Source organism: Nerophis lumbriciformis, linkage group LG10, assembly GCF_033978685.3.
Source record: "Nerophis lumbriciformis linkage group LG10, RoL_Nlum_v2.1, whole genome shotgun sequence".
Lineage (NCBI taxonomy): Eukaryota > Metazoa > Chordata > Actinopteri > Syngnathiformes > Syngnathidae > Nerophis > Nerophis lumbriciformis.
This window is the reverse complement of record NC_084557.2, coordinates 37,294,278-37,308,838: the sequence shown is the minus strand read 5'-3', so window position 1 is coordinate 37,308,838 and position 14,561 is coordinate 37,294,278. Positions and strand designations below refer to the sequence as shown.

General features: G+C 39.2%; 1 protein-coding gene across 2 annotated transcripts in view; it reads left to right on the top strand.

Moving 5' to 3' along the window:
• The first annotated feature begins 1,083 nt into the window (after window positions 1-1,083).
• LOC133612323 (inner centromere protein A-like) overlaps window positions 1,084-14,561 on the top strand; it is a 46,570-nt gene continuing 33,092 nt past the window's right edge. For both annotated transcript variants that reach the window (XM_061969632.2, XM_061969631.2), the window contains exons 1-2: window positions 1,084-1,247; window positions 10,511-10,680. In XM_061969632.2, coding sequence (XP_061825616.2) covers window positions 10,541-10,680 — 140 coding nt within the window. In that variant the 5' untranslated portion in view covers window positions 1,084-1,247; window positions 10,511-10,540. The remainder of the gene's footprint in view (window positions 1,248-10,510; window positions 10,681-14,561) is intronic.

The following is a 14,561-nucleotide window of genomic DNA, read 5'->3' as shown; positions in this document are numbered from 1 at the left end:
CTCTTATCGAACCGATTCCTTATCGATTCTCTTATCGAGTCCAGATAGGTTGTTGTATATGGAAAAAAACACACGATATTTGGTTTAACAAAAGCTCACTTTTATTATATAAGAAAAAAATAAAATCTAATAAAAAAATAAATATTGACTGTTACCCCCCCTAAAAAAATATAGTATATAGTAGTATATTAAGTGGGATTTTTCAGAAAAACAAATATATACAGTAACACAAAAACAACCTATCTCTGTGATCACTATAGGTGTATAAAAAATAATGGAGTGTTAAATAAAATCAGTCCTTGGGCACAAAACTTAAAATAATACAGCTTTCCAAAAAGTGCACTTCTGCTGCTATTTGACATAACTGTTGGTTATGATGCTTTGACATTTTGCACTTTATTTCTTTATTGAAAGAAAATTCTATGAAGAGAAAAGTTGTTTGCAAATGTGGTTACAATGCTAAAAAATGAAAAGTTAAAGCTAAAAAAAGAAACACTTTTTTGAGTTAACATTATTTCTTTATAGGGGGAAATATGTGATGTTATGAGCTAGGCTAGGGAATATAACAACTACACTACCCAGCATGCAACGGCAGTGACGAGCATGCGCGGTAGCCCCGAAAAGTGTTGTTGCATATATTATATATATATACATATATATATAAATATATATATATATGTATATATATATATATGTATATATATATATATATATGTATATATATATATATATATATATATATATATATATATATATATATATATATATATATATATATATATATATATATATATATAAATTTAAGTGTGCAGAGTCAAACTCAAGACGAAATTCCCGTCCCGACTCATGGTTTGTTGATTTAAATCTGGGCTACTAACCGCGCCTTCTCTTTGCCATTGGGGTTTGTCTGATTTACTGTACATTGCAACCCTTACTTAACTCCACACACTGTTTCTAGTTAGGTACCCGCCCCTTCTGAAGTAGCCAGTTAGAAAAGCAAACGCTGTTTGTCTGACGTCACTGAATCGCGCACACGGGATAGGTCGATGCAGTTTTAAAAAGTTTAACAGTCGGGGTAGCTGAGTGTGAGCCGCGATGACTGTCTGTTGACTGCAAGCAGTGGATTGTGCGTGTTGTTTCATAGATGTTATCAGTATTTTCGGTCAAATATGAGAAATATTATCTTTTAACGATTTACGGAGCAACGCACGTTGGATGCCACAGACGGTGACTCCCATTTTTTAAAGGTAAAGAATCTGACTTATACGAGCCTGACTAGCTTTAGCTAATGTCAGCTAGCTTCGGTGGGAAAAAAATTTTTTGCCGCCAGAAGAAAGGTGGCTTCGGAAAATGCTCACAATTACCGATCATGTTTGCCGCTCAATTGTGTGGTTTGTGGTGTTATGTTTAAATATTAGAACAATGCTGAGCGTGTTTTTAAATGTATACTATAGTAATTGTGAAGACGATGGCAACGCGCGTGAAAGCATCAACAGCGCAAGCTAATAAGATTCCAAAGTTGTTTTAATTAAAACGTATGACTAAGTATAATATTGTTGTGTTTATGCCATATTTCTATCAAAACATTTCTGCTTGTTCTGTCAGTTTCGGATGTTGGTGTGTGCACCTATTTTAAACCTAGTCAACAATGAGGAGACTTCCGGTGTGTCTGCATTCAATCAAGTTTAGTTAAAGTACCAATGATTGTCACACACACACTAGGTGTGGTGAAATTTGACCCATCCCTTTGTTCACCCCCTGGAAGGTGAGGGGAGCAGTGAGCAGCAGCAGTGGCCGCTCCCGGGAATCATTTTTGGTGATTTAACCCCCAATTCCAACCCTTGATGCTGAGTGCCAAGTGTTAACTTATAAATTGAGTTTACTTTGAGCTGAGTTTTTCTTGAGCCTTCAGCTACGTTGGTGACGTCATTTTGGGCCAAACTATTGTGTGAATATATTAGGGTTGTCAAAAAGCTGTGAAAACGATGATGCTGTGTTCCAAATTTAAATTATTTACTAAACTCGTGTGAGCCTATTGTTTTGCACTTTGTTGTATGTATGTATGTATGTATATATATATATATATATATATATATATATATCATTGTATTTTAGTTACTTTTTTGAATTTATAACCCCCTGGTGCTGATTTGTACTGTTTTTGTACTTATTTTGATTATTATTATTATTTCTTTGTAAATGTCGCAGTTTATAATTAAAGGCTTATAAAATTAAAATTTAAAAAAATATATATGTATATATGGGTTGTAGCGACATGCAAACTTCATATTAGGGATTATTGTGACCACAATCATTGCAGTATTTTTTAATGTGCTCAACAAGTACACATGTATTTCTTCCACTTTGTAAAATTTACACAAGTTTTATGTAAGAAATAAAACATAAATACATACAATATACTTTTTATGGCAGAAAAAAACATTAAATATTGTTCTGGCTTTAAGAGCCATGTTTTTGTATTGAGTGTTTAGATATGTTTATTAGGGCTGCAAATCTTTGAGTGTCCCACGATTCGATTCAATATTGATTCTTGGGGTCACGATTCGATTATAAATCGATTTTTTTCGATTCAACGCGATTCTCGATTCAAAATCGATATATTTCCGCTTCAAAACAATTCTCTATTCATTCAATACATGGGATTTCAGCAGGATCTACCCCAGTCTGCTGACATGCAAGCAGAGTGGTAGATTTTTGTAAAAAGCTTTTATAATTGTAAAGGACAGTGTATTATCAACTGATTGCAATAATGTAAATTTGTTTTAACTATTAAATGAACCAAAAATATGACTTATTTTATCTTTGTGAAAATATTGGACACAGTGTGTTGTCAAGCTTATGAGATGCTGTGTAAGTGTAAGCCACTGTTCATTTTTATTTTATTGTTGTATTTTTTTTAAAGTAAATGTCTAATGATAATGTCAATGATGGATTTTTAATCACTGCTATGTTGAAATTGTTACTAATATTGATACTGTTGTTGATAATATTAACTTTTGTTTCACTACTTTTGGATTGTTCTGTGTCGTGTTTGTGTCTCCTCTCAATTGCTCTGTTTATTGCTGTTCTGAGTGTTGCTGGGTCGGGTTTGGTTTTGGAATTGTATTGTATTGTTATGGTATTGCTGTGTATTGTTTTGTTGGATTGATTAATAAAAAATAAAATAGATTTTTGAAAAATGAGAATCGATACTGAATCGTACAACTTGAGAATGGCGATTTGAATTCAAATCGATTTTTTTTCCCCACACCCCTAATGTTTATCATCTTCTGTTTTCTTTTGTAAAGTTTTTTTATAATGATAAAGGCTAAATGTGTGTTGCACGTCCAGTTTGTGACGTCACGCTGTTGTAGACACCTTCTTCCTGAGTATAATCGATCACTCTGTTAAGAGAGCAAGCCTGAAGGTTCAATGTGCAGAATATCTTAGTTGTATCTTAGATGTGCTTATATAAGTTGATACTGGGTGATGACGTTTCTTAATGGTGAAATACAGTGTGTCTTGTTAGAGGAACGTGGTAGAAAATGGATGGATGGGTGGATGGATTAAAATAGCTAGTAGGAGCACCGGTCCATGAGTTGATCATGATGCAGTTATCAATCACGGTTTCGTGCCAATTTTAGTAGAAAACATTAATACTTACCGTCGGGTGTTTTAGCGCGGTTTATCATTAATACTGTTTATTGTTGGATCCCGAGTCGCTACCAAAACAACTAGCCAGTCACCACAAATTTAATTTCAACAATTAATGATAGGTCTTCGTAAATAAATATACTGCAGTAGCAATAATGAAAAAAAACTTTAAACGGGGGTCGACATATTGTAAGGGTAATACACTGTCTGCGCATACATGCCGCTTCCTACAAGATCCATTTTTTCTCAAGTAAGCAGGGAAAGGCACACACAATTTTGAGTTTTATTTGTTTGATTTCAGATGATAAATAAATGATAAATGGGTTGTACTTGTATAGCGCTTTTCTACCTTCAAGGTACTCAAAGCGCTTTGACACTACTTCCACATTTACCCATTCACACACACATTCACACACTGATGGAGGGAGCTGCCATGCAAGGCGCTAACCAGCACCCATCAGGAGCAAGGGTGAAGTGTCTTGCTCAGGACACAACGGACATGACGAGGTTGGTACTAGGTGGGGATTGATACATTTTGAGTATAAATTGAGTACCGTATTTTTCAGACTATAAGTCAACGTTTTTTTCATAGTTTGGCCGTGGGTGCGACATATACTCCGGAGCGACTTATGTGTGAAATTATTAACACATTACCATAAAATATCAAATAATAATATTCACGTGAGCGACGAAGAAAATGTCAGCAATCGTCACACACACGTCAGCAATCGTCACTCGCCCGCCTACCAATAAGAATTTGCCTGGGGTGGGTCATGGCAGAAGTGCATTGTGGGTCCTGGGATGCTAACTGCTATATGCTATACGCTACTGCCGGAGCTATTAAAATGGATCACATCAACATTGGCGGTAACTTATAAAAACTGAGAAGGACTGAACTAAAATGGCACCGAAAAGGAAATCATAAACTGCAGATTACAAACTGGACGTAGTGAAATATGCTGCAGAGAACAGAAATCGAGCAGCAGAAAGAAAAGACGCTAGCGGGGCGCATACCAGAGGCGACACAGAGGAAGATTTCATGGGATTTAGCGATCGGGAGTGACAGATTGTTTGGTAAACGCATAGCATGTTCTATATGTTATAGTTATTTGAAAGACTCTTACTTTAATATGTTACGTCAACATACCAGGCACGTTCTCAGTTGGTTATTTGTGCATCATATAACGTACACCTAAATTGCCTTTGTCTATTCTTAGTGTTGGATTTTATCAAATAAATTTCCCCCAAAAATGCGACTTATACTCCAGTGCGACGTATATATGTTTTTTTCGTTCTTTATTGTGCATTTTCGGCCGGTGCGACGTATACTCCAGAGCGACTTATAGTCCGAAAAATACGGTAGTTTGTTCATTATAACTACATCACACCATACCGCTATGACATTTTTTTAACGCTACAGTTTAAGAAGGAGAACACAAGAAATTGAAATAAATAAAAATTTAAATTGGGCATCCAATGAATTTCCTGGGGGCTCACTACATTGAAAATCTATCAACATCCCCGATAGTACTCTGTCCAAAGTTGACAAACAGGGAGCGCAGACAGAGCAATTGTTGCTAATAAACAACGATGAGTTGTTATTCTACCACGACAAGATGATGTTCAACTATCCTGCTTGTTTTCCGGGTCCTCACCCACCCACTTTTTAAAAATCATCGTTCCAATCACTTTTACTGCATTTACAAATGCTGCCCTCCATGATGGCTCAATTCTAGAGTTGTGACATCAGTAGCAACACTTAATACGTTTCCATCCACCGACTTCAATCATGCATTGAATTATTTGTTCTGGATCCACAAATTGTTGAACTTGCAGGAACCATCTTATACAAATAACTGTTTTGCTGTGGGATTTTGAAGTTTGGGTACCTAAGTTATATTCTTTTACAAAAAAAATTCATCTTCACATTATACCGTATATCGTAACAGTAATCATTTCTGAAAAAAATTGTACGTCAGCATGCTGTCTGTGCCTTTATAATTAAGTATTTTGGTAAATAAAACCCAGAAAGACAAAATCATTTGTTGACCAACCCCTCCAGATACAACCACAGGATTTAGAGAAAGGAGGGGTAAGCAGAGCCCATGAAGGAGCCTTTTCATTGGCTGACGTGATATATAGTGAAGCGTATGCACGGTGCAAACTTGTTTTCAGTAAAGCATGGCTGCCGAACACCCACCTGGCAACTTGGCAGGCTGGCCTTTACAGCATATACTGCTAAAAAGAGGAAATCAGAGGAAGAAAATAAAATCGCTGTACGCCTAAAAAAACAAAGAAGAGCCAAAACACGAATAAATATTGGTCCGGCGTATTCAAGATGGATGGCATTGCGGGCCAGTCTTGGACTAACTTTACACTGAGGAACTCTTTTTCTAGCGTAGTAACACATCAGCATGCTACGGTATTAGCCGTAAACGCTAACTATGGCATGAAGACACGACACAAAATGCGTTTGAGTTCGTAATGCACAACACTGCGATATGACACCAATTTGTCCTGAATGAAAAACATGAACAATCATATTAAAGTAGGGCTGGGCGATATGGCCTTTTATTAATATCTCAATATTTTTAGGTCATGTCACGATACACGATATATATCTCGATATTTTGCCTTAGCCTTGAATTAACACTTGATGCATATAATCACAGCAGTATGATGATTCTATGTGTCTACATTAAAACGTTCTTGTTCATACTGCATTAATATATGCTCATTTTAAACTTTCATGCAGAAAGGGAAATCACAACTAAGTCAATTTACCAAAACTGTATTTATTAAACAGTTATTAAGCAGTGGCACAAACATTCATGTCATTTCAAAACAGAAAGTGCAAGATTGTCAGACATTTTAACACAAGCTATTAGTGCACTTTTGTGCATGATGTCACTAAGATGACATATCAAAACAACACTAAATTAAAGTGCACTTTTTGTACAGAATGCCACTATAATATGGGGACGGCGTGGCGAAGTTGGTAGAGTGGCCGTGCCAGCAATCGGAGGGTTGCTGGTTACTGGGGTTCAATCCCCACCTTCTACCATCCTAGTCACGTCCGTTGTGTCCTTGGGCAAGACACTTCACCCTTGCTCCTGATGGCTGCTGGTTAGCGCCTTGCATGGCAGCTCCCGCCATCAGTGTGTGAATGTGTGTGTGAATGTGGAAATACTGTCAAAGCGCTTTGAGTACCTTGAAGGTAGAAAAGCGCTATACAAGTATAACCCATTTATCATTTATTTAATAGTTTAAAACTAATAAATTGCACTTTTGTGCATGATGTCACACAAAATATTTCCATAACTGTCAAATAAAAATGAGCTGCATAATAGGAAATCAAATAGTGTATGTCCTTCGCTATGTGGTAGGTTCCTGCGGACGTTATCTCCTTCTGTTGTTGACTATTTTTTTCATACGGTGTTGATGTGGAAATGGTTGCTTGGGCATTTTGTTGGGTGGCACCGGCCGAGATGTTGACATGCGCAGTGTCAAGCACTCTTCATTCTCTAGCGGGTGACTTTTCAAATGATGCTACACATTAGCAGTGCTGCTACTTTTTGTAGCAACACTTTTGCCGCATACTTGACATATTACGGTTTTCTGTTCAACATCATCCCACTTGAAGCCGAACCACCGCCAGACGATGGACCCCGTGCTGTTTTTCTTGGAATTAATTCTTCCTTCATTTGTTACCAGATTCGCACCTTCTTTCTCTAGCACCACAGCTAATGTTACCCATTCTGCTACATCTCTGGTCCGCGAGGGCGTATGACGTTGCACGCCTGTGAGCATGTGACATATGTAAGAAGGTGCGCTTGTTTTATGTCTCTGAGAAGGAGAGACAATAAATAGTGAGAAGAACCTGTAGTGTAATGCCCGCAGCTAAAAGCAACTGCGTGAGAACGTGTACTCGAATATCACGATATAGTCATTTTCTATATCGCACAGAGACAAACCCACGATATATCGAGTATATCGATATATCGCCCAGCCCTATATTAAAGTATAGGTAAAGTACTAGCCCACATTTCATGTTTTGTTTGTACACAGCTAGCCATACAGTGTATGTACTGTAGTTGTACTAACGCGCATGACGTGCTGCGTGTATCATTATCCATATTAATGTGACTCACTCGATGGACAGTTATTTGTCTGGTCCAACTGGCCGGTGACGTTTCCTGTTGATTTTGGGTATGAACTCCATTTATGTCGAAATAGCTAGGCCCTGAGTTCCATATTTATAGCGTCAAAATAGCTTTCACCTCACTCTCCCGGCTTCTGTCTGCTCCAACGTGTCACTTTTCCTTCGTGTTCGCTTCTATAAGCAGCAGTATATTTAGCTTCAAAAGTATAAGGTTGTGAATCCTCATTTGTCCAAAAATAGTCATCTTTGTTGTCTGTTACCAAGTCGGCCATTATTAGAAAACACACTCGTGTTTGATTCCGGAAGTACTGTAAAGTTGGAAATGTACTGCTATGGAAACGGAAATGAATGGGCGGAAGAAATCAGTCCTGGAAATAATTAAAATTATCAAAATACCAAAATCTTGAACATATTACATACTGTTATGAACATGTCTGTTACTACCGGTACTTTATATACTGTATAGACTTGCACTGTGTATACAAAACGTTGCTGGAGGGTCTTATAATGATTGTGAACCATAGGCAAAATTCCCAAAAAAGTACGGTTCCCCTTTTAGGCTGGTCATTGCAATGCATCGGACATTTTCTAGCATCCAACATCAAACAACTCTTTCCTCAACCAGGACCATCATCGCTCGCCTGCAACATGAACAAACCAGCCAAATAATTGAGCTTGTCAACATTGCTGCAAAGTATGGATTTTGTGCTGATTTATTGTGCATACAAAACAAAATATTGACTTGAGCAAAGACAATAGGATAGGACTTTGTCATTGCACAATTACAACAAAACTATGTTTTCAGCACAAACCCGTTCAAGATTAGACAAACAAACAATGTACAGGGTTACAGAACAGGAACGCTGATGGGTCGCCAAAGGTGCCCCGTAAAAGATAAGAAAAAGGTAAAACGCTGGGGAAGATGAGTAAAAAAATACAATCTAGACTGGGCTCCTAAGGGGGCCTAGTCTGGAGTGGGAAAAAACCTCCATGCAATGCACACATAAACACGTTACATTTAATCACGACAATTCGCAACAGAGGGGCGGGGAGTTGGGGCCCTGGAGGGCGACTGCTGCTATGAAGCGCTGCCAGCCACCCATCATCCCGAGGGGAAACAAGCGGTGGTGAAGGCCCATTGTCTTGGGTGTGATGATGTAATGTTCATAGACTGAGGCCGATCTGCATGCAAGCAAAAGTTCGACTCCAGGTGTCGTTGAGGAGGGAGGGAGGTCAAAAGCGTCCATCATTGAGGTGTGCTCGGGGTTGTTTTCAGAACAGCCTGTTCCTGTTCACAGCGTCAAGGCCATTCGAGGGAGTCAAATTGTGGATTAGGATGTTGGTTTTCCGCGAGCAGACAATACAATGACTTGCGATTCAGTTCAGAAATCGCCACAGTCTGTGATCCGACAGTCCGGCCCAATCCTTCCATTGCGACTAACAGCTTTTGGGCTCCTTGAGTGGCTGCCATCGTCTTACGAATTTGACGATACACCAGAGCAATGCCCAGCCCAATCAGCAGGTGCCCCGCGATCACGGTTCCAAATAGGTAGATGTCTTCCACGTCCTCGATGGAAAGGACTGAGAGGCACATGATTCTCCATTTATCCCAGGAATCTCTCACATAGTAGTATATTATAAAACAAGGCGGTAGTTAAAGGACTTCCGTTTATCCCCTCTTTTATCACACAGAAAAAACCTGTCAGGTGAACAGCTGATTGTACTGTTGACGTAAGAAAACCATGTGACACATGTGACGATAGGAAGAACAAATACACTTCAGTACTAAGACTATAGTAGCCATAAACAGTTGGCTTCTACAGCAGTGATGCCCGCAGTGCGGCACAGGGGCCATCTGTGGCCTGTGACTCGTTTGTAATTAGCCCTCGGTATATTAAAGAATAAAAAACACAAGCAAAAATTGGAAAAACAGCAAGAAACACAATAACAAATGTATTGGCCCAGGCTTACGAGCACCTATCGCCGAATAACCCGAATTAAAAAATCTGTTTAATCAAATTTTAAAAATATATATAATTTGACAGCCCTAATTTAAAGTTCAAGTTTTTTTTTTCTGTAATGCCATGCCATAGTCCGTAAAAATGCATAACAGTTCAGAAGACACTACATTTTGTTTAATTTTGCTAAAATGAATGAGTTTTCTGCTGACGGACACCTTTAAATCTGGACCAAGACCAAAATAATCATAGTGCACCAGTCTTTATCACCAGATCCTCTTGTTAACTTTGAACTGGGATTAGTTGACTTAGTTCTGTATGTTGATGTTCAGAAATGAACCTAGCTGGTAGACAAAGATAAAGTGTGTTGTTGCTGGTGTGGAGAGCAATGGAGAAAGGTGTGTGAGTTTAAGAATACAGTGTTGTAAGTGAGCTCTTCTGCTGGTGTGATAAGGTTGGCATTAAAGTTACAACGGCACATGGCAGTTTGTCGCAGTTTATCAGTCAATTTTGCGTGTTGCAGTTAGCTTGTGTCATTAATTATTGATCTGTATAACAACTACCGGTACGAAAATGGGGCCTGAAGGTAATGTTGTTTTTTGTGAGGCTCTGCTTTTACAAAGTTTCATAATGGTACGTTTCAATAGGTCAGAGTAAATTTGGGCTGGCTTGTTTTTGTGGAGTTTATTTTTCCATTGTTGTTAATGATTCTGTTCTCCTAAACTTTTTGTTTCAGAAAGAGCTTTTCACTCGCCCAGCTGCCACCATGAGCTCTGTACTGTCTTCTGTACAGACTCTCGTGCAGATGTTCGATGAGAAAAAAGATGAATTTATTCGTGAAATTGATAATGTCCACATGGTTTGGCTTGAGGAGATCCAGCAAGAGGCCAACCGCATGTTCTCAAGGTAGGTGTTTTATTTACCTTTGTCTGAGCTGCACAGTGACATAGTTAGCTCGTCTGCCTCACAGATGGGAGATTGAGGTTAAAAATATTAGTTGGAGCATCTCTGTGTTATGCCAAAAGTGCAAATAAAACATAAAAAAGGTCACATTTCCACAGAGCCCATACTAAGCATGCCCTGCACCGTCCATGTGGGTTAATTTACTGTACGTTAATAATGGAACGGTTCATAGTACAGCTGCAACTAACAACTAATTTGATAATCGATTAATCTGTCGATTATTACTTCGATTAATAATCGGATAAAAGAGACAAACTACATTTCTATCCTTTCCAGTATTTTATTTTTAAAAAACAGCATACTGGCACCATACTTATATTGATTATTGTTTCTCAGCTGTTTGTAAATGTTGCAGTTTATAAATAAAAGTTTATATTAAAAAAAAAGTTGCCTCTGCGCATAGCATAGATCCAACGAATCGATGACTAAATTAACCGCCAACTATTTTTATAATTGATTTTAATCGATTTAATCGATTAGTTGTTGCAGCCCTAGTTCATAGTTGCAAATAGGCACCTGCCGGTTACTGATTTTAAGGTATACCGTGGTATGAAAAAGTAAAAGTTAAATCCTTCAGATCCTGTGCGGCTCACAACCACACTCCCTGCACACAGCTGTGCACAATTTATGGTGGATGAAGGAGGCTCGCTTACTCAACTTTTCCCTCCATTTTAAAACGATAAAATCGGCTATTTGGGAATGCTTCACCGACCGTAAAAAGAGTCAACGGTTTGTAGGAAGAAGATCGCCAAATGTGCTTGCGGACAGTGGCAGCAAGAGAAGACAACACATCGTGCATGATAGCGCATCTACTAAGGCGTTATATTTGTGTCTTAATGCTGAGGTCAGAAAAATGTTTTGCAAGCACAGTCATTACATTTTGAAAATAAATTGAACTCAAGCGAAAAACTAAAAATGTTTGAGCAAATATAAATGTATTTTGTGCACAATAAAAGTGTTTGCTTATCTTTTATTATCCATATGAACACTAAATAATTACTGCTGTCTGCAGTCAGACCGATGCACTCTCCTGGGCCCCCTCTCTTCCTCACCTTTCTGAGCATTCAACTTTTTTTCTACACTTGCTCAGATTTACGCTGTGCGCTCGCTTAAGTTAAGACCCCGTTATATTTGTGTCAAAAGGCAACCAATCATAGAACTGGACAAATGTTTGCTTTGATTGGATGCTTGGTCTCCAATGAGATCACTTGTTACCGTATTTTCCGCACTATAAGCCGCGCCTAAAAACCACAAATTTTCTCAAAAGCTGACAGTGCGGCTTATAACCCGGTGCGCCTTATATATGGATTAATATTAATATTCATTTTCATAAAGTTTAGGTCTCGCAACTACGGTAAACAGCCGCCATCTTTTTCCCCGTAGAAGAGGAAGCGCTTCTTCTTCTATGGTAAGCAACCGCCAAGGTAAGCACCCGCTCCCATAGAAGAGGAAGCGCTTCTTCTTCTACTGTAAGCAACCACCCGCCCCCGTAGAAGAAGAAGCCCCCGGATATTGCGTTTCATTTCATTTGTGTGTTTACATCTGTAAAGACCACAAAATGGCTCCTATTAAGAGACACGCGTACAACGCAGAATTCAAACTCAAGGCAATAAGTCACGCAGTAGAACACGGAAATAGAGCAGCAGCGAGAGAATTGAACATAAATGAATCAATGGTGCGTAGGTAGAGGAAGCAACAAGATGACCTGCGCCACTAAGACAGGGAGACAGTGCCGGACGACATACGCCAACATCTGCCAGTGGATTGTAAATGCCTGGCGGATATATCGGTCTCAACTGTGGTCCGAGCTTTCCGGAAGGCAGGATTCACGGAACTGCTGGACAACAACAGCGACATTGACTCTGATGACTTCGACGAGACGGGGCCGGCCATTTTGGATGCCGTATTCGCCCAACTTTTTAATTCAGACACTGAAGAAGAATTCAAGGGATTTATGGATGAGGAATAATTTCAGAAAGTGAGCTTTAAATCTTTATTTTGTGTGTTGTGTGACATTAACGTTCGAGCAACGTTGAGTTATTGATGTTACTATTGCTGTGCACTAATTTGAGTGTTACTATTTTTGTGATTGCACATTTGCACATTACATTTTGGGGGTGAACAGAGTTGTTAGAACGCTGGTTTGTAATATATTATTAAAGTTTGACTGACCTATCTGACTGTTTTTTTGACATTCCCTTTAGCGCAGCGTAGGCGCGGCTTATAACCCGGGGCGGCTTATAGGTGGACAAAGTTTTGAAATATGCCATTCATTGAAGGTGCGGCTAATAACCCGGGGCGGCTTATAGTGCGGAAAATACGGTATGTTATCCCGAAAGCATTAGTTCGCGCCTGATTGAGTCAATTACTACATCCTTCCAAGGACCTAGCCCATGTGGTCGAGGGAGTGTGGGTCCTGGAAAGAGTTCTTCAGCTGCTGCTGGAGCGATGTTAAATGGGACGGAGTAGCCTTCGCAACACTTCCTGGTTTTGTCACGTGTTAACGTCCCTCGGCTTGCGGTCAGGTCCACTAAGTTGAGAAAAGAAGAGAAAGAAAGCAAACAAAGTATTCAATTATGAAGCAAAAGTTGTTTTATATTTATAGTGTGTATATGTTTTGTTCTTAGGGCTGGGCGATATTGCCTTTTTTTAGTATCGCGATATTTTAAGGCCATATCGCGATACACGATATATATCTCGATATTTTGCTTTAGCCTTGAATGAACACTTGATGCATATAATCACAGCAGTATGATGATTCTATGTGTCTACATTAAAACATTATTCTTCATACTGCATTAATATATGCTACTTTTAAACTTTCATGCAGAGAAGGAAATCACAACTAAAAAAATCACTATTTTTTTCATACGGTGTTGATCTGGAAATGTTTGCCTCGACATTTTGATGGTGTGGACGTGTGGAACCAAACGGAGATATTGACGTGCAGAGTAAGCACTCTTCATTGTCTAGCGGGTGACTTTTCAAATGATGCTACATATTAGCAGTGTAACCGAGTGTCCTGGGTTCGCCTATACAGTGTACTCCTCTAATAAAATAATAAACGGGAGACATTAGAGCAGGTTCGGTAGCCATCGCTTCTTTAATGTCAACATCACACACCTCCTTCCACAACCACACACACCCTACGTCACAGCCCTACGGCAACAACTCTGGAGGGACAAAACTCCTCCTTACCTAACACACTCCGGTAACTAAGGACACCCTGAACTGTTTGTTACAGCAATAATGCTACTTTTTATAGCAACGCTTTTGCCCCACACTTGACAAATGACGGTTGTCTGTTCGACATCTTCCCACTTGAAGCCAAACCACCGCCAGATGATGGACGCCCTGCTGTTTTTTGGGGGAATTAATTCTTCCTTCATTTGTAACCAGATTCACACCTTCTTTCTCTTGTATTCGCGCTCGCACCACTCCGCTAGCATCACAGCTAACGTTAGCCATGCTGCTACCTCTTTGCTCGGGGAGGGCGTATACATATGTGACGTATGACGTGACAGTATGTGACGTGTGTAAGAAGGTGCGCTTGTCTGTCTGTGAGAAGGAGAGACTGGAAAGAGGAGGAGAGCCTGTAGTGTAATGCCCGCAGCTAAAAGCAACTGCGTGAGAACGTATACTCAATATCACGATATAGTCATTTTCTATATCGCACAGAGACAACCCCGCGATATATCGCGTATATCGATATATCGCCCAGCCCTAGTTGTTCTCCGGGGATTTATCTCCTGCTCAGAGAGAAATCTTTTATTTGTAAGCGAGCTACTTTATACTGCAACTAACCTGAATTGTAAAGTACACTG